Raw genomic sequence first — 25,710 nt, 5'->3', positions numbered from 1 at the left:
AAGATGAAAAAACAACGGTGTTGTAAATTGATATAACTACGATATGAAAAAACAACTATATAAATGAATTAGTCTGTCCTTTCTACAGTAAAAACTGTAATCATCCAAGATGGATTCTTTGTTGAACATTGATGAAGTTTTTGTAGCTTCTGCTGGAAACACTTAACATAAATATGCAATATCTAAAAAAATAATGATACTGAAGTCGTAGGTGTTCAATGTGTTTGAATTAAACTTGTTTTTAACTAAGCTTTTTTTTTGGAATAAAATACACACGAATGAAAAAATCAACCTTGTGTGGCCAAGCTGGAAACAGAACTTACAGAAACACCATGATAACCATTGTCGTTGTCGTCTCCACACAAAAAACGATACCTTCTTTCGGAACCAAAATTCCCTGGTCACGGATTTCTTGCTACCAGTATCATAATTGTATATAATACTCGGGACTGTACGTATTAAAGTGTGTGCAAAGGTTAGAATTGACAAAAGTTTGTACAGAACAGTGTGGGTCAAGGTCATTATGATTCGAGTTTGTAGAACGGAGTGGGTCAAGATTATTAGGACTTACTTGAGTTTGCACAGAACAGTGTTGGTCAAGGTTATATGACTGATTTGAGATTGTACAGAAAAGTGTGGGTCAAGGTCATAACAATGACTTGAGTTTGTCCAGAAAAGTGTGGGTCAATGTCATTTTCATGACTTGAGATTGTACAGAAACGTGTGGGTCAAGGACATTACGATTTATTTGACTTTGTACAGAACAGTGTTAGTCAAGGTTACACGACTGATTTGAGATTGTCCAGAAAAGTGTGGGTCAAGGTCATTTTGATGACTTGAGTTTGTACAGAAGTGTGGGTCAAGGTCATTACGATGACTTGAGTTTGTACAGAACAGTGTGGGTCAAGGCCATTTAGTTGAGTTTGAACAGAACAATGTGGGTCAAGGTCATTTCTAATTAATTGAGTCAGTACAGAAGAATTTGGGTTAAGGTCATAGGATGAACTTAATTCTGTAAAGTGTGGTGGTTCAAAGTCATCAAAACTGTTTTGAGCCTGATGACCAACGGTATAGGTCAAGGTCAATACTTATTACCTCAAAACAAAAGGTAACAGTATAGTGTTCACAAGTTGTAGAGTATGTCAAGGTCATTAGTATTTTGAGATCAGAATAAATGTAGGTCAATGACATTGAATGGAGTCTGCAGGCTGGCAACGGGTGTAGGTTTTTGTACCAATCAAATAAAAACCTGGTAGAGGTCAATGGTGTGAGGTCAAAAGGCAATGGTGTCAGGTCCAAGGTGTAAGTAAGTCAATAATTAAATTAATTTAAATGTATAGATAATTCTAGAAAGCTAACTACATGTATATTGTTGTTTCAGCTTATGTTTAAATGGATATAGTACAAAATATAAGTACAACATTAAAGTCATAGCACTTCAGATCAGATATGTTTATTTCTCAACATGAATGGACGGAAAACAGTTTAATGTAAAAATGTGTCATCAATGCTTTAAAAATTGACACTATCAATCATATATGTATATTAATGGTATAACAACAAAGATACATAACATGTATATGCGGAATGTGTAAGCTGTCTTTAAAAATATCATCACCTGAGTCCCTGATCCAAGCAGTGGGTCAGTAACACTGGCACTTTCATTTAAAAAAGATAATTCAACAGCAGCCTTGCATGGTCATTCTGTAGGACCTCTTTTATATCATCTTTCTTCAAACAACTCAATTTCTTTAAATACATGTGCCTGCAATCAGTAGATATAATATATACTCAAAAGCTGAGAATTTTGTGACATTAATATCTGGCAAGATACCAGAGAATTGATATGGCCAATGAAGAAATAGATTCTGTGCCTTCTGTGACATGTTTGATGAAGAAATAGACTCTGTGCCTTCTGTGACGTGTTCGATGAAGAAATAGACTCTGTGCCTTCTGTGACATGTTCAATGAAGAAATAGATTCTGTGCCTTCTGTGACGTGTTTGATGAAGAAATAGACTTTGTGCCTTCTGTGACATGTTCAATGAAGAAATAGACTTTGTGCCTTCTGTGACATGTTCAATGAAGAAGTAGACTATGTGCCTTCTGTGATGTGTTCAATGTAGAAGAAGTATTCTCTCTGCCTAAGTTTCATGCTCGTTTGAACCTTGAGACATTCCTCCCTGATTTTGCTCCCTTAGTGATTTCATAAGTTCAACATCCTCAGCAGAAAATTTTGGAGTCAGGATAACATTATCGTAATCAAAGTCTTTATCTAAGCTGAACGGTTCAACCTCATCATGACACACCTGCAACAATAGAGTACAAAGTCAATAATCACAAATTCTTTCAGGATAATTTGAATATCTACTAAGAATGTGCCTTCAAGTCCATGCTCTTAATTTGCAAATGGAATTCTACCAAGACAGTCCTTATACATGTACTTATACAGTAAAAACACACATATAATGAACACACTAACAACAAATTTGTGGTTATTGTTTAGTAGTTTCCATTCTCCGTCAAGAATCTTTCACGATTTTTGTAGTACGGTATGTGTATAATGAACTATTTTTATAAGGAAGAAATTTTATTGGTCCCCATATGTTTCTTACACCTGTGATTATTTGTGAAAGTGTTCTGCATCAACATTTCCGTAATTTGAGACACAAGAAAAAAACAAATTCAGAAAATCGCCTTAGTTAGTGAGAGCTATGATCTAGACAAAACAATATACAAAAAACCTTAGTGAGAGCTATGATCTAGACAAAAAAATATACAGAAAAAGAACAAGAACTAGGATTTGAATCAAACCACTTTCCATTCATTTCAAGGAAGAACAAAGGTAGGGCAACTTCATGCTGGTACTATTTTTGTCATAATGATAGAGAAAATCAACAAAATACACTGAACGTAGTCTATAAAAGTTCTGAGTTGTAGTGTTTGCTCCTGCTTAAAGCTCAGCATAAAGGGAGTGGGACAACTTGTTTGTCCGTTGTACAATGTGACTGGATGGGATATGCTTGTTCTGTGACTCTGACATTGTGCTTCAGTCAGATAGCACTATAATAATGGCAAAAGGTTTCACTATTACATAGATGCACAACACGAACATACTGCAGTCTCCCAAAATATGCAAACACTTCCCATACAAACACACAGCATACTCAAAAGGCTGTCCTTAATGACCCTGGGTGTTCATCAACCAATCTACAATCTACAGAACATGAAATTTTCCCACTCTAGCTAGGTCTCATACATGTGTCTATTTAGTTTAGTTTATTAGTTTAACGTTCTATTAACAGCCAAGGTCATTTAAGGATCTTCCAGGTTTGTTGGTGGAGGAAAGCCAGAGTTCCCAGAGAAAAACTACCGACTAGCGCTCAGTACCTGGCAACTGCCCCACATGGGATTCGAACCGGCATCCCAGAGGTGGAGGGCTTGTGGTGATATGTCGGGACATCTTAACCACTCGGCCCCAAACATGTACATGTCTCTTATAAACCTTTAGTTGTTATGGTCACACATGTTAAATGCACCTAAAGTCAAGTACTGCCCTTCAAAAATACAAAAATCATTTAAAGTTCAGAATCCCACTTTAAAACAACCAGGTTCTGGACAAACAAATTAAATTTATAGACCAGTATTTCAATTTGATTTGATTTTCTTTTTTAAAGTGCAAGTTTAGAAAATATAACCACGTCCCTTTTCCCTTTGTCTGGCGGTTTGTACAACTCAAAGTGATGGTACGAGGTCTAATGGGAGAATTCGCCGGGATGGTGGTGACAGCGGAGGGATCATGGCCTGCTACATCTAATATCCTTTTATGTAAACCATGTGACGTTTAATAGCATTACCACCTGACTGCCAATACAATACAAACCCCAAAGAAAAAAATCCCAGCCTCAAATGCATTAATACAATTTGCCACTTTTCCATCGCTGCTGAATTTATGCTAATTTTGAAGTAAAGTGACTTGAAATTTTAATACCCTCCAATTTTGAACTGAATTCTCATTTGTTTAACCTAATAAAAATTAAGATCCGGTATTCTGAAATTGTGCACATGTTTTTAAAGTATTGATTTGACTAATCTGTAGCTATATTATCATAAACAATGTGACCTTTTTAGATGATAGTAAAAACAATGAGATTAAACTTCACCAAACTATGGCATTTCTATATCATATATAATTTGGAACAATTTTTTTTAATAAAATGGAACATATTGCCATAGAAATGCTTGTGTCTTCTTGACAAAGATTATCTATCTAGAGAAATGAAGGCAAGAATACACGCCAAACCTTCAAAAATTAAAACATACATTTTTTTTTATGAAATTCTGCACTTTTACAAATAAACATTATAAACTCATTCACCCCTAAAGACACGTTTAGACTCTTCTAAATCCAAGACTAGACCAGTCTATTATGAAATTTCAGGGGCCTCTGTCCCTATAAGTGTCACTCAATCCCTCCCTTTGATGCCAAAATTTCATTTTATTAACTTGATGTTTTTCTTAAAAACTAATATCCCTTTAAGCTTTTCTGTCTTATTTTTGTTTTTGAATTTAATGAGCAGTACAAATTTTCATTACAATGTGTTCTGAAAACAGCTAGACCTGAAAGTAAGCTGGCTTTGAAAATAACCTTGAGATTACTTACTCAAAAAAAAGTAAGCTTTGGCTTTCCAGCAGGTATTATCGATATTTTGAACATTACAGTATATCTAAATACTAGATAGTGGATATATTACAGTATATCTAAATACTAGATAGTGGATATATCATTCTATACCAAATCCTGTATACTCAAAGATAGAATGTTTTTTGTGATATTATTTGGTCATTATTAAATTGAATACCTGGTCATCACTTTCTGTGCTAACTGGAGTTCCCTCCCTTGCTGAGAAGTCCAGTATTCGATCTTTCTGTGTTGCTGGTGTGACAGAAGGAAGGACTTCAACTTCTCCTGGATTAATCAGATCGCCACAGTCGGTTGAGTTGTCTTCATTTACACCTGCAGGAGTTACCTCCCTCACAGCAAGTCTCTCGTTTCCATTTAAAGTTGTAGGAGTTAACTCCCTTTGGTTGTCTTCTTCATTTGTGGGAGGCTCACAATGTGATGCTGCAATGGTATAATTTCTAATTTTATTTTATGATAAAGATTTCTGCTCTACACTTCAACATATACATTTTAAGCAATGATTATATATTAAAGTAATGTTTCAACAAAATGTTTTCCATATTTCTCACAGCAAACCTGATATCAAATTTTACAAGTCACTATATAAATGTTTTTCTATTTGAGTCTATTTATATAACTCAAATACCAGGAAATTAAGATATTATAGAAAAAAAATCATTTAAACATTTATTCAAGATCCAATATAATTGATAAGAGCTAGAGAAAGATAAACAGATTAAAAAAGATGATTCAGGTTGTCATAGATGAAGACTCTATAACTTTTGATAACCCTTCTTATCCAAAATATATCACAAAATGGTTTTTAAGGATATGAAAAATAATAATGTGAAAACACACATTGAGATTTCTGGTCAGAGTTCTGACCAGCAAAACTGGCCACATATTCACTACCCTCTAGGAAATCTTCATCACTGTTGCTGTCAATCTCAACAAAATTGTCAAACTGAAAATTTAAAATATATCAACTTTTAGTATTACACCACAAATTACTGACCACTTGACCAGTTACGTTTCAATCATATACCAAAAGGCCCCAGTGGCCTTTGTGGTCATTTGAGGGTTTTTTTCTGACCCTGTAGCTACACATGTCTGCATAGATCATCTATTTATTTCTTCAACTTTGTTGCTAAACTTATTAGTTCTTGGTAAGTCATGACCAGATGATTTTATCAGATATGGCTAAAGTTAGGACCAATTGGTTCAAAATGGTCAACTGCTACAATATTCAATGACCATAAGAATTGAAATGATGATGCTGAAACATGCTATCTCTGTCCCAAGGAAATTTGAAATGGCAATGTCTAGAAACTCTTTCTTTCAGTGTTTCCTGAATATGGTTAAAATGACATTTTACTTTAACTAATTTTTCTTAAATATAAACTCAATGAACAAATTGAAAAATACTTGTAAGATAACTAACCTAAATTAAGTTGAATCTCTGATGATGAGATTATTATACAGTACAGGCATCTATATGGGTTAATATGAAAATCATGTTTTGTGCATGCATTAAAGGTCTTGATGATTTGAAACCTTAAAAATTTCCATAGACATAATATATTTTTACCACTGAAAATCCATGAGAGTCTGCCTACCTGAACTGAAGATCTTGTAGGCCCAGGATTGATTGCACTTGACATAATGCTACTGGTGGTACCGAAATCCAGGACCTGAGTAAAGAAATCCTATGTTGTAGAAATATGTTAGTGGAAGAAAATCTCTCGCCAAGTAGTTTAGTAAAGTTACCTTCCCTTTCCTAGAGTTTCAGTACATGGTTTACTCCCCTCACCTAGTTTCATGACACGGTTACCTCCCCTTACTTCATACAGTTACCTCCCTTTATCTTGTGTTTAATATTTATCTCCCCTTCCCTAGTTTTTAATGAAATATCTATGTCCATTTACAAAGCATTTCATAGTTATTTCTCCTTAACTAGTGTTACATGTTATGGATATTGGTTACCTCCCCTTACTTAATGCATCATACAGTTGTAGCAGGATTGGACTGGGTTGATCATCAGTGACCAGGTAGCTCAGTCAGTAGAGCACTCGGCTAGTGTTCGGAGGGTCCCAGGTTCAAATCCCGGTCTGGCCCCTACATTTCCTCCTCTACTGTTACACAGTTACCTCCATTTATCAAATGTTCAATAGTTATCTCCCCTTACCTAGTTTTTTAAGACAGGGTTATCGGGTATGTTCCTTTATTGAGAGTTTCATATAGTGATCTCCCCTTAACTTGTGTTTCATGACATAGTTATCCCCCCTTTCAGGTGTTTTTACCTAGGTTTAATACCTCCCATCAGTAAGAGGACAAAAAGAGTGTATATGATATGCTTATTCTCTAAGTGTTTAACACCTATTACATCCTAGGTGTTGTCTAGCATACATCCAAGTAGTTCTTAATACTGTTGGTATGGTTACCTCCCCTTAGTTCTATCTATTAATATAGTTATCTCACTTTACCTTTCATGATTTTTAACATGGATACTTCCCCTTTACTTTATGCATAGTATACCTTAAACAGGGGTTTCAAGATCAGTTGGTACCCAATATTTTTTGCCTGGAAAATCTGGCCGTAGCACTGCCTGATTTGGACATTGGGTAGTATACAGATAGTATACCTAGTAGAAAAGTACCCCTTGAAATTACAATTGTACCGCCTCTCCTGTAATATATTGAAACCCTTACTTGAAACATGAATTATCTGCTTTATAGAAATATTACCCTGGTGTAGTCTAGCTACGTACTTACTGTAGTCTGCTACCGCAGGGGTACTACTATAAACCATGTATTCTACTGTACTGTGCTACCTAATTGACGTGATTACCTCCCTTGCAGAGACTTACCTCCTCCTCCAAATCCTCATCCCCCTCCCTTGTAACATTGGAGACGCTGGTGGTGTCCTCCTGTCCAGCCTTAGTTTCCTTGGTTACCAACTTTGTACTGGGGACCTGTACCTTCTGAAGCATTGCTTTCTGTTTACTCAGTAACTTTGCTTTAATATCATCTATAAAACAAAAAGGATTGGAAAATGACATTCTTACATCTTGGCTCGCGCCTAGTGTTCAAGAAATTGGGTCATTCTCAGATAAAATGGGGTCTCTCTAAGTACTCTATATAATTTGAATGGACTTTCAGAAAAAAGTGGAGTCCTTTTCAATTTCTGTTAAACAATTTAAAGTGTTATATTAATATATTAAAGTTTCCCTGCTTAAAGCTCTTTATATATAACAAGAGATCCCAGAGGGATCTTGGCGCCCACCTAAGAATGATCTATGTCTCACAATGGAAAGAGGGATCTTTTCCCTGCTTTTAAAACTTTTTAAAAAATACTACATGAAAAAAAAAAAAAAAAAACCACAGATCGCTTGAGTACTTTCTGAGATATAGCGGTATCAAACTTCAACGATGAAATCCAAGATGGCAGATGGTTGGTCATCTTGTTGACCAATCAGTCCAAAAAGGTACTATGCACAACTGGGGCCTAAGGGGAACCTACATATGAAATTTGAGAATGATCCCTTTGGTACTCTCTGAGAAATAGCGATAACAAACTTCAACGATGAAATCTAAGATGGCTGCCTTGCGGCCATCTTGTTGACCGATCAGTCCCAAAATACAATATGCACAACTAGGGCCCCAGGGGAACCTATGTATGAAATTTGAGAATGATTCCTTCGGTACTTTCTGAGAAATAGCTATAACAAACTTTAACTATCAAAATCCAAGATGGCTGCCTGGCGGCCATCTTGCTGACCGATCAGTCCCAAAACGCAATATGCACAACTAGGGCCCCAGAGGAACCTACATATGAAATTTGAGAATGATCCCTTTGGTACTTTCTGAGAAATAGCCATAACAAACTTTAACTATCAAAATCCAAGATGGCTGCCTGGCGGCCATCCTGTTGACAAATCAGTCCCAAAACGCAGTTTGCACAACAAAGGCCCAAGAAGAACCTACATATGAAATTTGAGAATGATCCCTTTGGTACTTTCTGAGAAATAGCGATAACAAACTTTAACTATCAAAATCCAAGATGGCTACCTGGCGGTCATCTTGTTGACCGATCAGTCCCAAAATACAATATGCACAACTAGGGCCCCAGGGGAACCCATGTATGAAATTTGAGAATGATTCCTTCGGTACTTTCCTAGAAATAGTGATAACAAACATTAACTATCAAAATCCAAGATGGCTGCCTGGCGGCCATCTTGCTGACCAATCAGTCCCAAAACGCAATATGCACAACTAGGGAACAAGAGGAACCTACATATGAAATTTGAGAATGATCCCTTTGGTACTTTCTGAGAAATAGTGATAACAATCATTAACTATCAAAATCCAAGATGGCTGCCTGGCAGCCATCTTGTTGACCAATCAGTCCCAAAATGCAATATGCACAACTAGGGCCCAAGGGGAACCTACATATGAAATTTGAGAATGATCCCTCCAGTACTTTCCGAGAAATAGCGATAACAAGAATTGTTAACGGACGGACGGACGGAAGGACGGACGACGGACCACGGACAAAAACAGATTTGAATAGCCCACCATCTGATGATGGTGGGCTAAAAAGAAAGTTACCATGTGTAAGATGCGTGAATTGTTTCATGAAGTTATCATATGATTGTTCTTCTTGTGCCATGAATGTATCGATCGCATTGTACATGGAAGCGTCCATGATGTTGGCGAGGTTTTCCTGCGACGGTGTCGGGGACAGAGAGTCGACATCAGACATAGCCTTCACATGGAAACTTAAATTGGGTCTCCTATACTTCTTCTTAAATTAGCACTTAGTCTTGTTCATCTGCTTATAGAGATGTGACATTCAACTATGCTGAAAAGAAAAAAGAAAAAACAGTAGTTTATCTTGATCTGATCCCCAGGATGATTCTTTTTTTATTCGTAGAACTACATATACATTTAACCAATATTTCTTCATTCGGACATCAGTAAATTATGCCAAATATTTTAAATAACCAAAAATGCCAAAAAAAACAACAACAAAAAACAAAAAACAAAAGATTTACATAAATTACATGTTTTACTATGTCTACATGTCTACAATGTAAATTAATTTAAGAATCATCACAAAAGACAAATATTTATTTACTGCTGTACTTAGGACTGTATTAAAGATACTGTGCAATGCCCGGTAGTATTGAATGACTATAAAATACAGTAATATAAGCTCACATGTAATAATTAAATCATATTGGTGCACATGCAATATACTCATAAGGCCACATGAGGTATTCCCGCATTCCCAAGTACTTTTTTAAACTTAATTTGCCGTAAGAATATAGTTCTGCATATCAGAGTTAATGCCACATCTACCTAATAATCAACCTACTTCATCATATTGAAGATCATGTCGATATTGTTGAAGGTGTGGCTATGAACAGGGGAAGAGAAGAAAATGATTAATTTAGAGATGAAAGACGAGTTTTGAAGGAGTCAAGCTATTTTGAAATTACAAGATCTGGCGGAAGAGAGTTCCAGTCTTGGATAGTGCGGGGAAAGGAGGAGTGTTTGCGAGAATCAGTTCTACAGTAATGTTTTTGGTTTGCAAGTGTATGGGAGTGTCTGGTAGGGCGTAACTGTTAGGTCAAGTATTGGTCTTTTTTAATAGCTACTATGCCGTCAGTGATTTTGAAAAGCATATAGTTAGCCGTGCATTTTTTCTTCTAACCGATAAGCTAGGCCACTCTAGGTGTTCAAGCACTAACAGTGAGCTAGGCCACTCTAGGTGTTCAAGCACTAACAGTGAGTCTAACACTTGAGGTGTTATGGAATTTGTTAGTGACATATCGAGCAGCTCTACGTTGGACCATTTCTAGCTTATTAATGTCTCCCTTCTGGTATGGGTCCCACACTGTACAGGCATATTCAAGACTTGAAGTGTGGGACATACAGTGAACTAAAGATTTGTATGCTTGTTATTTTATCTTTTTTATTTAATTAATTTTGAGGTTTCGTTTAATAAAGCCAAGGGTCTTATTGGCTGTGCAGGTGATGTTGCTGATGTGGGAGTCCCATTTGAAGTCGTGTTGGATTGTTACGCCCAGATATTTTGCCTTATCAGTGTGTTCCAAACAGTGACCATGAAGATGTAATTATGTAAATTTTGTAATTATGTAAATCAACACTGTTAATAATAAAAATAATTATGTATGATTGAAGGTTTAGTCTTGGTAATCGAAAGAACATTACATTTCTGGGGATGGAATTCCATTTTCCACCTTTTTTTCCAGTCAGCTAGCTAGCTATATGTAGTTTATCTAGATCATTTTGGAGTGTTTCTGAATCTTTTTTCGATGTAATGGTTATGCCTAGTGTCATCGGCGAATAATCTAACTGAAGATGAGAGGTTAAGTGGCATATCATTGATGTAATATAAGAACAAGCTTGGGCCGAGAACAGACCCCTGGGGGACCCCCGACTCTACAAGGAGTGGTGGGGAAAGTTCGCCATCAAGGATGACAGATTGTGTTCTGTTCTTGAGAAAGTTTATTTTGCTATACATTGTACAGGTTGGGCACAACCCTGCATATGGGTAACAGTTACCCATTTGAGTAACAGTTAACTGTTTGAGTAATCAATAAGTTACCCAAATGAGGAATATTTTGTAAGAAAAATGCATGAAGTTGTTTTAAAAAAAATTTTATCAAAAAAAGGCATAATAATTTTGACATGGCACCATTACTGACATAACATAGTACATTATTAATCAAAATGGGACAAACTTCATTGTCTCAATTTTGGTAAAAGTCACAAAATAAACCACCTCCATTGCTTACTATGGTGCTAAAAATAGAAACCAGGGAAAACTCATTCAACCATGACATTTGCACTGAATTTCCCTGATAGCTATACACTGAAGTCAATGGAGAGCACCTAAATTGTCATCTTACAACAAAGTTAGACGACAGAATTTGATATTTCACCCACAGAAACATAGAGTCTTTGATCAGTTGTAAGGCATTCTAAAAATTATGACACCCTTTTTTGATAATAATTCTTAAAACAACATTATGCGTTTTCTTTTCACATAATTACTCAATTGGGTAACTTATTGATGCAGGTAACTGTTACTCAAATGGGTAACTGTTACCCATACAGTATGCAGGGTTGTGCCCAACCTGTTGTATGTACTGTATATAGCCAGAAATAGGTAATTAGCATATTGTTTACCACTGGTATCACCTTATTTTTTACATAAAATGTCTGATGTTATTAGCAAATTAGCACGGGTTAGCCTAGGTGACCAGCATATTCGCACATGTTGATATCAGACCGGGTGATTACATATCCCCTTCAAAAGTGATATCGCATCTTTTCTCTAGTTAGGTAGTTTAAGTACATAGCCCTACTTTAACCGAACTAACTTCAACCAATTTGAAAGCTTACTTACCTGCCAATAAATTCATAAACAACGTGTTTGTTTACATTCAACAGGAATAATCACAACGTTCTTGCATTTTGGTTGAGAGTGATCTCCCTTTACTCTGCGGGTTTGTTCGATTCGGATGGAATGAAGTAGCTAGGGGCGATAACTCGTTACCGTGTTCTACTACATATTTTTTCATCACGTGGAGTCATAATTATAAGTATGTATGGTGGCATATTTTTGCCATCGAGTTGCCGACTTACGACTTAATGATGTCGACATGATTAAGGCATTATGTCGACATCATATAGGAAGATGTCGACATAAACAGAAGAATATGTCGACTTACCACATGTACCTGCCCACATAATGATTCCAAGATAATTATGTAGAAAGTCGGTAACTCGGCGATTAATCGTGTTTATGCTCGGGTGTGACACCGACTTGTCAGTTATTGATGTCGACATCTAAACTAAAAGATGTCGACATCTGGTCTTGAAAGTGGAAATCAAAGGCCACCCTTTCATAAAGCACTGTGTATGATTTTTTTTTAAATTCAGGTTTTTATTTATTTGATTTTAAAATTTAAAATTGTGATCCTGCACATCCCAGCCATGCAGCTATAGCCTCAGCGGCGGGTACGTACATTTGTACATGTAGCTGGTAGTCCGATCTGAAGAAGTTAGGAGTGCAAAAGGACTCTGCTTTGTACAACGAATTTCCATCCTCTTGGCCATAATCATTTATTAATACATGTATATATTACCGTGGGTTGAAAATTCGTTTAAAAGCTGTGTGTGTGTTTTGTGGATTAGCATTCGTACCAAGTCCATGTGGTACATACGGTATATTGTATACTATATTAAAAGAATGAATGAAAAATGATATTTTTTATTTTTTATTTTCTTAAGAATCACGAAAAATACCATATATATATAAATTAATATTTACATCCCTCGTTACACTTATAAAAAGGCACAACGAATTTTTGTTACGGTCTTAATGGCCAGATTCAACCTAAAAATCCTCCCGGGACGCGGTTTTAACTCCAAACTCGGGATATATCTGCATCTATTTTTGTAGTAAAAACGTAGTAAAAAGTCACGTGGCGTGCTTATACCTCATTCATGCCATTGGCCGGAATATACAATTGTGTTATGGGTACCTAGTGATCACGTGATTGTGTGTTTACTTCCAAATATGGTGATAGTTTGCTTGCCATTTCTTCGGAAAAATTGATTTATTTGAAAATATTTAGACTCCAAAATGTTATTCATATTGCACGCATATTATTTTGACTTGCACATATGTACTGTTTTAGTATAAATAATTAACTGAAATGAGTTATAAAACTGCCATTTCCGCGTTTTGTAAAGAAATAATATAATGCGAATTGACCAATTCAATAGGTCAAACCGTCTAATCTAGGATCAGCGAAGATCGGATGCTCCCGGCTAAATTCGCAGAATTCTAAATTTATATTTTATAATTACCTGCTTCAGGTTTCATAACAAATAGACTTAACACAGAGAAAATAAGATCTTCGTCAAAAGTCCAAAGTATATATACTTCATACCGGGTCAGAGAAATCACTATATTTGGAAGTAAACACACACTCATGTGATCACTAGTTACCCATAATACAATTCTATATTTATTTCGGCCCATGGCATGAATGAGAAGCACGTGACTTGTTTTACTACGTTTGACTACAAAGAACGCGTGTTTTGTACCATTATTGGGAAAATCCCTCTCATTTCCACCATTTGAAATTGCTAATCAATACTATCATATCATTGTTTAACTTCCAAATTCTTTCCAAACAAATAGTTAAGCTTTCGCGTAGCACACTTAGCTTTTTGAGAATCTAATACATGTGTACACATACTAAGGAAAATGACGTGCATGCACGGGCGCCTGGTAAATTGGGACCTATGACCTAAACTCATTATGCTTCGGTAGGTTCCGCAAGAAAATGTATCATTTTGTTTGTCAGAAATACTCTTCATAGATTGAAATGTCTCAAGGCCCTCGACCAAAATTGTGATTTTCATGGCCCGGGGTCTCGGATTTTTCCCCAGGAGAGAGAGTCAAATTTACCATAGTTGATATAGAGAAACAAATTTATGAGCATTATTTGCTCAATTTTCATAGGAAATGTAACAGATATAATGGAATCAAATGTTCTTCATAGATTAAAAGGTTAAATTGATATCGTCACTGACTGATTTCATGGGCCTGATAGGCCAATATATGGTGCTTATATATAGTATATGACTTTGTTTCATTCTGTATCCGAACTCAGGTGACCAATGACAAAAAAAAATAGCTGACAGGTGGCTTTGTTTTTTTTATTACTGTTATATAGACTTCATTTTTAGTTTTCGCATGTTATAAAACATTTCCATTAAACTTTAATGTTCAACTGCAGGGGCGTAGGAAGAAAAAGAGTCCTCCCGCACATTTTTCGTACTTCATTTTAGAAACTTTTGCCGCTTTGCGGTGCATTTCCTAAAACGTTCAATCACGTGATGTTCAAACCTTTAATATTAAAAATTCAATACACATGAACAAGACTGAAAATGTCCATCAAGGAATTCTACTATTTCAAAAATGTTTCTTAAAATATTAATTTGTTTATATGTCTTAGCAAGACAATTAAAATCAATTCATTATTTTTTAGTTAAACAACAGTGTGTCGATGGTTTGAAGCCGGTATGTTCAGATCGAGCAGGGTTGCATAATGATATGACGACATTTAACAATTATAATTTCTAAATGCAGATAACTTTAAATCGAAAAATTACCACATTAAGAACACTTTAAAATCATCAAAATACATCTTAAAACTCATCTCAGCCATTCTAAATCGTAATATTTTTCCGGGGGAGCCCCCGGACCCCGAAACACCAAAATCTCGACCCTTCGACGCTCGCACGCCATATTGCATATTCATTAGTTTCCTGTTAGCTGTCTATAGATGTGAATTATGAGAACAAGTATATAAAGCATTTAATGGTTGTGTGTTGAATTAATCTCCTCCTGTGGGAGTGAAGTCTCAAGTGACCTATTGCAATTGTCTTTTGGCCGGCATCATCCGCGGCCGGTGTCTGTTGTAAACAATTTACAATCTTCTTAATAACCAAGAACCTCATACATAGAAATAATATTTGGCCATAGCATGCTGGGATGAAGGGATACAAAGTTTGTTCAAATGAATGATCTTGACCTACGTCCGAAGTCGCAGGGCTGAGACATATTTATTATTTGTTTAAAAGCAAAACATTAATTATAACTGTGCATATCGGAATTCACGTGACTGTTACACATACATGTATATAACCTTATTGCCTTCTGCTCATTCTCAACTCTCTCCCATTTGTAAACAATTCAAATTCTAACAAACTTTTTCTCCACAACATGGTTTTTCTCACTTTAAAGCATTTTTGTATGTTTGTTTGATTAATCAACGTTCTATTAACAGCTATGGTCGTGTAAGGACGGCCTACCATGTATATGGTGTGTAGCGTGTGTGAAGTGCGAGGTGCGTGTTTCGGGAGACTGTGGTATGTTCGTGTTGTGTCTTCTTGTATAGTGGAACTATTTGTCTTTTTTTTAGTGCTATATCACAGAAACATGCTGCCGAAGACACCAAGCAACACGCCCCACCCGGTCACATTATACTAACAACGGGCGAACCAGTCGTCCTAATCCTTGTATGCTAATTGCTAAGCAGGAGCAGAAACTACCACTTTTATAGACTTTGGTGTGTCTCGGCCATGGGACAGTACTCAGAGCCTTCCTCACAGGGACGAGCGCTCAACTCAAGGCCAAAAGTGAGGCGGTGCCAAGGGAGGCATTAGGAAAGATAAAGTCAGTTAGGAAGAAGAGAAAAGATAAGATCCTAGATTTAGTCGCCTTTTACGATCATGCAATAGGGGCAGCAGGTACAATTCTAACGCCCTACCTGCAGGGCAGCACTTTACAGCCACTTTACAGCAAGTACAAAAACAACAACAATAAAATTACAATCATGAATATTTTGTATTCATATTATTATTTTTTTTTTGCAAGTTTTCAGTAAAACAAGCATCTTTCAAATTAAATTAATCCATATATTTGATTAACATATTTAATCTAAAAGTTAAGATTATAGTTCACTTTCCATGTATTTTTCAATCAAAATTTAGACTGGTACATTTCCTGGTCAACATCAATTATAATATCAACAACACAGCTTTATTAGATGTACATGAACTTTGACATCTGGCACAACTGTTTACAATGGAAAGTGGTTTCCCTTCTGAGACGTCTTGGAGCAGGACGTCACTGATGTGCTCTATACAGCTCCACCTCACCAGCCCCACAGACAAAACACCTTTTTTTTGGCTGCTGATTTGGTTCCCGTTGAATGGAATTAAGCTAAGGTGTTCTAAGAATGTCGCGTTGACAGGCGCTGAAGGTTGTCTCCCTTCTTCCTACCTTTAGATTCTGGTCCTGTCACATCAGCCTCCATGATATGATGGCAGATAATTTATATTCTTAAATTGTAAAATTAATAGATTATCAGAATGTTAACTTTCATGATTTCACATAAAAAGCTTTCGATGTCAATTTTTATGCTCCCATTTAAAGGCCCACTACCTTTCCGGAGCAAACATCAATAACAAAAAAAACATTAATAACAAAAGAAAATTTATATCGATGGCTTAAGATGAGGTTACAACACCAAACATATGCAAGATTTCCTGTCTTATGTACGATAACAGTGGAGATTCATTTCGCTTTTTTGCCGTCTGGCGCAGTGATAGTCAACTACCGCGCGGCATTTAGGACGACGACGGGAAACATAAAACGACCCGCGTTATGAAAATTAACATTTTATTTATTCTAATTAAACAGTTCTGAAGGTGATGATAAGTGTGCTAGTAATAACTTCTGCGACTCTACAAAATTATTGATTTCGTTTTACATTCCTATTTTAAAAATTAAAAGCCGTTTCGGAAAGGTAGTGGCCCTTTAAAGATGATCCACCGCTGACAAATGGTAATTTTTTTCTCTATCAAAAACAAAAGCAGACGATTTAGAATTTTCCTCATTTACCAAAGTTACAGACTTTATACCATTACCCCCATTGAAAAATTTGAGCTTCTAATTTTACTTGAAGATAAAAATATTAAAAATAAATAATTGCATCCCGAAAAAAATCCGTGGCACTATGTCCAATATGAAATGAAGTACTGATTGCGCAGTAATTAATCAATTTAAATTATTATTTTTTTTTGTGTTAATTAGACATATATACACACGATTAAACACCAATTATTGATTAAACACCAATTATTTCTTGTGACATAGTCATTTCATCATTGGACCCTTCAAAATCATTACCCTGTCCCAAAATATTCTCAATGTTTCCTAAGTTGAAGTTTGCCATAGCGATCGCGAGCAGCTGTAACGTTACTGTACCCCATTTGGTACAAATTTGACATGTTTGTTTGCGCGATATTTTCAATACGCATTCCTGTATTCAATGTTTGTCATTCTATACCTGTATTTACACATCACAATAGTATAAATAACAAAACACAGTAACTAGGATTTTAGAGAGGAAAACCCGAACTTTATACCAAAAGGGGTCGTGTACCAAACGGGGCATGGTCACGTTAAGTCAGGTTGCAGACGACAACAGTTTGGCTAATTAACAACAGGTGTCTCCGTATAAATATTTATGAAAATACACACAAAATTGCTGAACGTCATTTAAAAGTTATCAATGAAAATTTGATCATCAACTTATTAGTTTCAATAATTTAGCACATAAGCCCGTTCCCGTGCATAAGCCCGTGCATGCACATCGTTTTCCTTAGTACATTTGTATGTGTACAAGTACATGTATTAGATAATCAAAAAGCTAAGTGTGCTACGCGGAAGCTTAAAACCATTTGTTTGGAAAGAATTTGGAAATTAAACAATGATATGATAGTATTGCTTAGCAATTTCAAATGGTGGAAATGAAACCACGATCCGCGGGGGATTTTCCCCTTGCCATAATGGTACAAAACACGCGTTCTTTGTAGTCAAACGTAGTAAACAAGTCACGTGCTTATACCTCATTCATACCATTGGCCGAATCATAAAATATGGAATTGTATTATGGGTAACTAGTGATCACATGAGTGTGTGTTTACTTCCAAATATAGTGATTTCTCTGACCTGGTATATATAATTGGTATAATTTTGGCCTTTTTGACGAAGATCTTATTTTCTCTGTTATATGTATCTGTTATGAATCCTAAAGCAGGAAATAATATATATAATATAAATTTAGAATTCTACGAATATAGCCGGGAGCAGCCGATCTTCGCTGATCCTAGATTAGACGGTTTGACCTATTGAATTGGTCAATTCGCATTATACCATTTATTTACAAAACGTGGAAATGACAGTTTTATAACTCATTTCAGTTCATTATTTATAGTAAAACAGTACATATGTGCAAGTCAAAATGATATGCATGCAATACTAATGACATTTTGGAGTCTAAATATTTTTAAATAAATCAATTTTCCTGAAGAAATGGCAAGCAAACTATCACCATATTTGGTAAGTAAACACACAATCACGTGATCACTAGTTACCCATAATAACAATTGTATATTCCGACCAATGGCAAGTATGAGGTATAAGCACGTGACGTTTTTTTACTACGTTTTTTACTACAAAAAATAGATATAGGGTATATATCCCGAGTTTGGAGCTAAAAACCGCATCCGGGAGAATTTTTTAGCCCAAAGGTTGAATCTGGCCATTAAGACCGTAAGAAAAATTCGTTGTTGCCTTTTTATAAGTGTATCGAGGGATGTAATATTTATGTATATAATATGGACAGGGCAAGCTAAAAAGTAAAGTTAGTTTCCCAATGTGTATTGTCAATGGGGACAACCTACGTCACCGGAAGTGATATCGGGAACACAAAAACAATGAAAAAACGCCCGCTTCAAGATGAAAATTGGGTGAAATTATGACATAAAAGCAATGCATCTTCTAAACCTATCGTGCGTCAAAGACAGTGTATTGTTTGAGACTCTGTGAAACTATAAGATATCGTCAAACTAGCTCAGATTATGCAAACACCTCGACACAATATTTTCAGACAGCAGGGATATCGCGGTCACATTTTATTCACTGAAACGTTATAAATTGCAAATACATAAATTTTGCTGCCACATAACTGTCCCGTTTACTAATATGTAATATATGACTGCTGGAAGAAAATATTTCATTCATTATATCTGCTAGTGGAGAATCATATACGGTGCTTAATTAGAAATTATGAAAGTGATATCGGTCACACTTAGAACTTTATGGGTAACGGTCACATCCAAAGTTACGAAAAACTGTGGATAAGACGCCAAAATACTTTTATTGAATTTATCTGATCTTGAAAAACGACTTTTTAAACCCCTATCAGCAATTGGTTCACGAGCTATTGTAATCGCTTTTCGTCTATTGCTCATCATCCGTCCGTCTTTTTTTCCAAAAGCGTGGTATTGGTCACATTTTATTCACCGAAAATATGTCAAGTGTATTTTTTTTAACTTTATTGTTATTTACTGATATAAAATACCTTATATTTCAAGTAGTAGCTATCGTTCATTTTATCCGCTACAAAAGTGACATACCTGTATAACCTAGTTGGTGGTTTGTTGTTTTTAAAAAGGATGTCGTTCACAGGGTAACGGTCACATCCAAAGATTTTGAAATGGTTTGTCGCTTCGTAAAGATTGCTGAAATATTGCAGCGTTGTTTTCCCCAACTAATCATTCAGGTAAAGAGGAAATACTACCGAGATACATGATACATCATTAACTATTATCGTAACTATTTTTTTTTCTGAATACGTTTCGTTTTTGTCTATACATGTATTTGTACACACCCTTTGTTCTTGCATTGTCTTTGCGTGGAATGTTTGCTGAAGCAAAGCAACTGCCCCCCCCCCCCGTTCCCCAGGACGGGGGGGGGGGGGGGGGGGGGGGGGGGGGAGGGGGGGGCAAACATGTCGTTTTGCCCCCCCCCCATTTTCGTCGACTGAAATGTTCTAAAAATGCATATTTGAAAGAAAAAAGGGTCCTCCTGCACAATTTTTGTAATTCATTCTAAAAAAAATTCCTCTGCGCGGCGCATTTCCTAAAACGTTCAAGTACATAATGTTCAAACCTTTAATAGTAATAATTCAATACACTTGAACTACACTAAAATGTCCATTAGGGATTCTACGTACTGCATTTGTATTTCAAAAAATGTCTCTTAAAAGATTACTTTGTTTATATGTCTTAGCAAGACAACTAATTCATTATTATTTTGAGTTACAAAACAATTTGCTGACGGTGTGAAGCCGGTATGTTCAGATCGAGCAGGGCTGCACAATGATATGACGACACAATTATCACAATTATCATTTTCTAAATGCAGGTTACTTTAAATCGAAAATACACCATGGTAAGAACGCTTTAAAATCATTAAAATACATCGTAAAACTCATCTCAGCCATTCTAAAATCGTAATTTTTTTCCCGGGGGAGACCCCCGGACCCTTCAAACTCAAAAATTTTATCACGCCTTCGGGCGCTCGCAAATTCATCAAAATGCATCGTAAAACGCATCTTAGCCATTCTAAATCGCAATATTTTTCCCCGGGGAAGACCCCCGAACCTCCCAAACACCAAAATCTTGCGCTTTCGGGCGCTCTTAAAATCATCAAAAATACATTGTAAAACTCATCTCAGCCATTCTAAATCGTAATGTTTTTCCCGGGGTCGACCCCCAGACCCCAAAATCTCGTGCCTTCGGCGCTCACACGCTAATTTGGCCAGTTTTCGTATTCGTTTAATTTCCTTTTAGCGACCCCACTTTCTAGAAATGTGTACAAGGATTATATTAATGATATATGAAAAAAGTATATAAAAGTATAATGGTTGTGTGTTGAATTAATCTCCTCCTGTAGGTGCGGCGGGGGGGGGGGGGGGGGGGGGGGGGGGGGGCGGGGTTTAATTGAGGACCTTTGCCCCGCCCATTAATCTTCCTACGCCACTGAGAAAGGTTCATTAAGTATCTCACATGTTGAATTTGAACCACAGCAACAAGTCCATCTATTAGAATCAAGAAAGATGACTTTCTAAACATGAAATTTGAAAAAGATCCTTAATACTCTCTGGCAAATACATGTAACGATATCGAAATAAATCGATTTCGGATTGATTCCGAAATATATTATACATAACTGGATCTACATATGAAACCCCTCCAGTACTTTCAGAGAAATAACAGAAATAAAAGACGGACGGATGACGACCAATGGGGGGAAGGCTATTTTTATAGCTCGCCAACCATTTGCTGATGGTGGGTTTAAAAGATCAATTCAATAAAAGTATTTTGACGGGGTATCCATTGGAGTTGCATGAATGCGTAAATAACGACTACATGTACAATGCTGTAATATTCAGTTTTCGCAACTTTGGATGTGACCGTTACCCCTAAAGTTCTAAGTGTGACCGATATCACTTTCATAATTTCTAATTAAGAACCGTCTATGTTTCTCCACAAGCAGATATAATGAATGAAATATTTTCTTTCAACAGTCATATATTACATATTAGTAAACGGGACGGTTTTGTGACAGCAAAATTTATTTATTTACAACTTTTAACGTTTTATTGAATAAAATGTGACCGATATCCCTGCTGTCGAAAAATATTGTGTCGAGGTGTTTGCATTATCTGAGCTAGTTTGACGATATTTAATAGCTTCATAGAATCTCTAACAATACACTGTCTTTGACGCACGATAGGTTTAGAAGATGCATTGCTTTTATGTCATAATTTCAGCCGATTTTCATCTTGAAGGCGGGCGTTTTTTCATTGTTTTTGTGTGCCCGATATCAATTCCGGTTGTTTTTATGTGTGCTACGATGTTTTGCTCATTGATTAGAAACACGGTGCGTTTTGCGAGATGGAGGCGTGGCTATATTACGTCGGTCAATCGTGTTTCTCTCCTTCTTCGGTATTGAAATTACGTAATGTGATTATGTTAAGTCTATTTACAGTTGATTTGGTTTGTAAAACGCTAAGCATCCAATGTTTCTGTTTCATAAACCAAAACGTCCTTTTGTGTCTTCTCGCGTATGAAAATATCTTATTTGTGACGATGTATTATTATGAGAAATAGGCAAGTTTTAGGTTTTGTGTCGTCTTTTGTTTTACATTGTAAAGCAACTACCACTGGTACCACATTTCATGATATCCCTTTCAAAACACGTTTCATTTAAGAATAAAAATAATGAATTGCAGCTCCTTTGAATGTAAAAAAAAATATTCGCATAGAATGGTTTTCGTGAATTTCATTGCAAAAACCACGAAATGATTAATGTTAGTTAGTTTATGATATCAATTCATAGAATGTTGTCCGAGTGTGTGGGTGGCGTATGGAAAAGATACGAACTTAAACTGTTTTACTTTGTTTTATTACATTAACAAATCAACGTGGCTGATCTGTGGTCAGGCCACGGTTTGTAAGTGGAGAAAAGCCAGAGTAACCGGAGAAAAACGCCGAATCACGGGCAATATCCTAAAGAAAACGTCTTTCATTGAGAGATTTAATTATAGACATGTTATCATCAAATGTCTTTCATTGACAGCTTCATCTGTAGTACATGTTCTCGTCAAATGTCTGTCATTGACAGGTTTAACTGTAGACATGTTCTCGTCAAATGTCTGTCATTGACAGGTTTTAACTGTAGACATGTTCTCGTCAAATGTCTGTCATTGACAGTTTAACTGAAGACATGTTCTCGTCAAATGTCTGTCATTGACAGGTTTAACTGTAGACATGTTCTCGTCAAATGTCTGTCATTGACAGGTTTAACTGTAGACATGTTCTCGTCAAATGTCTGTCATTGACAGGTTTAACTGTAGACATGTTCTCGTCAAATGTCTGTCATTGACAGGTTTAATTGTAGACATGTTCTCGTCAAATGTCTGTCATTGACAGGTTTAACTGTAGACATGTTATCATCAGGTGTCTGTCATTGACAGGTTTAACTGTAGACATGTACGACGTGATTTTGTAACTATGTAGTCTTCAAAGTATTGGTATTTTTTGTCTTCAAAGTATTTGTCATTTTGCCCTCGATGTCTCCGTTCATTTTGAATACTTGTTCGTTTTATATCATCTTCTTGTTTATAAATATGGGTCCGTGTGTTTTTTTCGGTCGTACTCATGATTTTGATTCCTTTTCGTATATTCATGTCTTTTATAGTTATCAATTAATTGATATGTTGATCCCTCAAACCTAGATACAATTCCTTTTTGTATTTTTAAAAGAAAGGAATCCAAAGAAAAGCTTCTCGTACTAGTATTTGTCTTTTGCTAGTGCTGAAGTTGTATTTGATTCAATAGTATGAATGTGCCTAATACATTTGAATAATGTCACTCAAATTAAAATTGTATCTTCTTTGTCATTCCCCGTAGAAAATTTGGGTAGTGTGTAAGGGCTTCCTTAGGCTGTGTATGATAGGTGTTTCATATCATAATCACCTTTTCAATAACATCACGACTTCAAGATCGCGCTGTACTTATTTTATGGCAGTCTGCCCAAATATGGCACAAATAGCACCAAACGATATTATCTTGAGTCCGGTAATCGATATCCGTGATATAATTCTTGTGCATGCCGGATATGCACATGAGTCAGGTTTTTGTTCTATAGTTCATGTGCTGGCGACAACATCTGTGTCTGATTAATTAACTGGAATGCGTTAAACAGATCTTTAATTACTTTTGAATAAAAGATATATATATGTTAATGATTATAGTTCACTGCTATAAGTACATGTATGGTATTTGATGACAATTAGTCAGTTTTCTATATAATAGGACATACAGCACTAATTCCTAATGTAAGACTCTTATTAAGAATAGGGATACTCTACCCGATCTAGGATAACAAATTTTAATGTTATAAAAAACTTTAGGCTTGCCTTGAGAGTTTTACAGTATTTTGTGATCCCGAGGGTAGAATGTACGGCGGCACAGAAGTGACATGAATTTTTTTTTTTTAATGTAGGACAAAAAAAAAAAAAAAAAAAAAAAAAAAAAAACAAAAAAAAAAGATTTTATGTAGGGTGAAAAATATTTTTTTCTTTTACGTGCTCACGAAAAACATATTACGTGAGCACGTAAAACGTTTACGTGCTCACGCAAAACAGTTTGTGTAAGACAAGAAATATTTTTTTATGTATGGTAAAAAATATTTTTTTTGCGTAAGACGACAAATATTTTTTTTATGTAAGGTGAAATATATTTTTTCTTTTACGTGCTCACGTAATAAGTATTACGTGAACACGTAAAAGAAAAAAAATGTATTTAACATAAAAAAATGTTTCGTCTTACATAAAAAAAAAATTTTTGTCCTATATAAAAAAAAAAAAAAAAAAATCACCATACATTAAAGATGCTCCACCGCTGACAAATGGTATTTTTTCACTATAAAAAACAGGAGCAGACGATTTAGTATTTTTCTTCTGTTACAAAAGTTACTTACTTTACACCATTAACACCATTGAAAAGTTTGAGCTTCTAATTTTACTTCAAGTTAAAAATATGAAAAATAATTAATTGCATCCCGAAAAAAATCCGTGACACTATATCCTATATGGAATTAAGTACTGATTGCGCATGCACTAAAGGCGAAATAAATTATTTTATATTATTTTTTGTGTTAATTAGGCATATATGTACACGATTAAACACCAATTATTGTTCAAATGATTAATATCATTTATGCTCTGTCGGCGGTGGAGCATCTTTAAAAAATATTTCTTGTCTTACACAAACTGTTTTACGTGAGCACGTAAACGTAAAAAATATATTTTAACCCTACACAAAATATATACATTTTGTCCTACATTAAAAAAAAAAACTTTTCGTGTCACTTCTGTGCCGCCGTAAATATTGGAGTAACTAATGAATTGAATAACTTCAGTTGTATATCAACTACGGAAGCCGTCTGGCGCCACATCAAAATATATATTTATTGTGTTCCCTCACAATGTTATTGTGAGGCCACACAATATTTATTGTGAGGGAACACAATGTCATTGTGAGGCCACACAATGATTATTGTGAGGGAACACAATCTTATTGTGAGGCCACACAATATTATTGTGAGGGAACGCAATCTTATTGTGAGGCCACACAATAATTATTGTGAGGGAACACAATATTATTGTGAGGCAACACAATGTTTTGTGAGGGAACACAATCTTATTGTGAGGGAACACAATATTATTATTATAAATGAAAGGCTTTGTTTGCTTTGTTTTCAAAATGTAAATCTTTGCAAATGAATTTTGTTACTCTTTTAAATTTATTTGATACATATGTTAACAGTGTATTAAGTTATGCATCGGAAGTCTGGGGTGGCTGCAAAGCTCCAGATATTGGTACAGCTTGAATTCTGTAAAAAAGTATTACATGTTAAAAATCCACATGTAATGTAATGGTTTATTTTGAACTTCGGCGTTTTCCTCTTGTTTACACCAGAAAGTATCGAATG

General features: G+C 35.6%; 1 protein-coding gene across 1 annotated transcript; it reads right to left on the bottom strand.

Moving 5' to 3' along the window:
• Positions 1-1,437: 1,437 nt before the first annotated feature.
• Positions 1,438-12,234, bottom strand: LOC138330226 (intraflagellar transport-associated protein-like). The gene is made up of 7 exons (XM_069277690.1): positions 12,121-12,234; positions 9,291-9,543; positions 7,550-7,710; positions 6,300-6,374; positions 5,542-5,647; positions 4,862-5,124; positions 1,438-2,308 (listed from the first exon to the last, which is right to left on the bottom strand). The coding sequence occupies exons 2-7, from the start codon at positions 9,442-9,444 to the stop codon at positions 2,144-2,146; spliced, it is 924 nt and encodes a 307-aa protein (XP_069133791.1). The 5' UTR covers positions 9,445-9,543; positions 12,121-12,234; the 3' UTR covers positions 1,438-2,143.
• Between the last annotated feature and the right edge of the window lie 13,476 nt (positions 12,235-25,710).

This window comes from Argopecten irradians, chromosome 8, assembly GCF_041381155.1.
Source record: "Argopecten irradians isolate NY chromosome 8, Ai_NY, whole genome shotgun sequence".
NCBI lineage: Eukaryota > Metazoa > Mollusca > Bivalvia > Pectinida > Pectinidae > Argopecten > Argopecten irradians.
The sequence above is the reverse complement of the archived record's forward strand: the minus strand, read 5'-3'. Positions and strand labels throughout refer to the sequence as shown.

Coding starts and splice junctions, on each gene's coding strand:
- LOC138330226 (XM_069277690.1), bottom strand. CDS start 9,444: ATGTCTGATGTCGACTCTCTGTCCCCGACACCGTCGCAGGAAAACCTC. Junction 5,648..6,299: donor CTACAAGATCTTCAGTTCAG/GTAGGCAGACTC, acceptor TTAAATTTTCAG/TTTGACAATTTTGTTGAGAT. Junction 5,125..5,541: donor CTCTGACCAGAAATCTCAAT/GTGTGTTTTCAC, acceptor ATACCATTGCAG/CATCACATTGTGAGCCTCCC.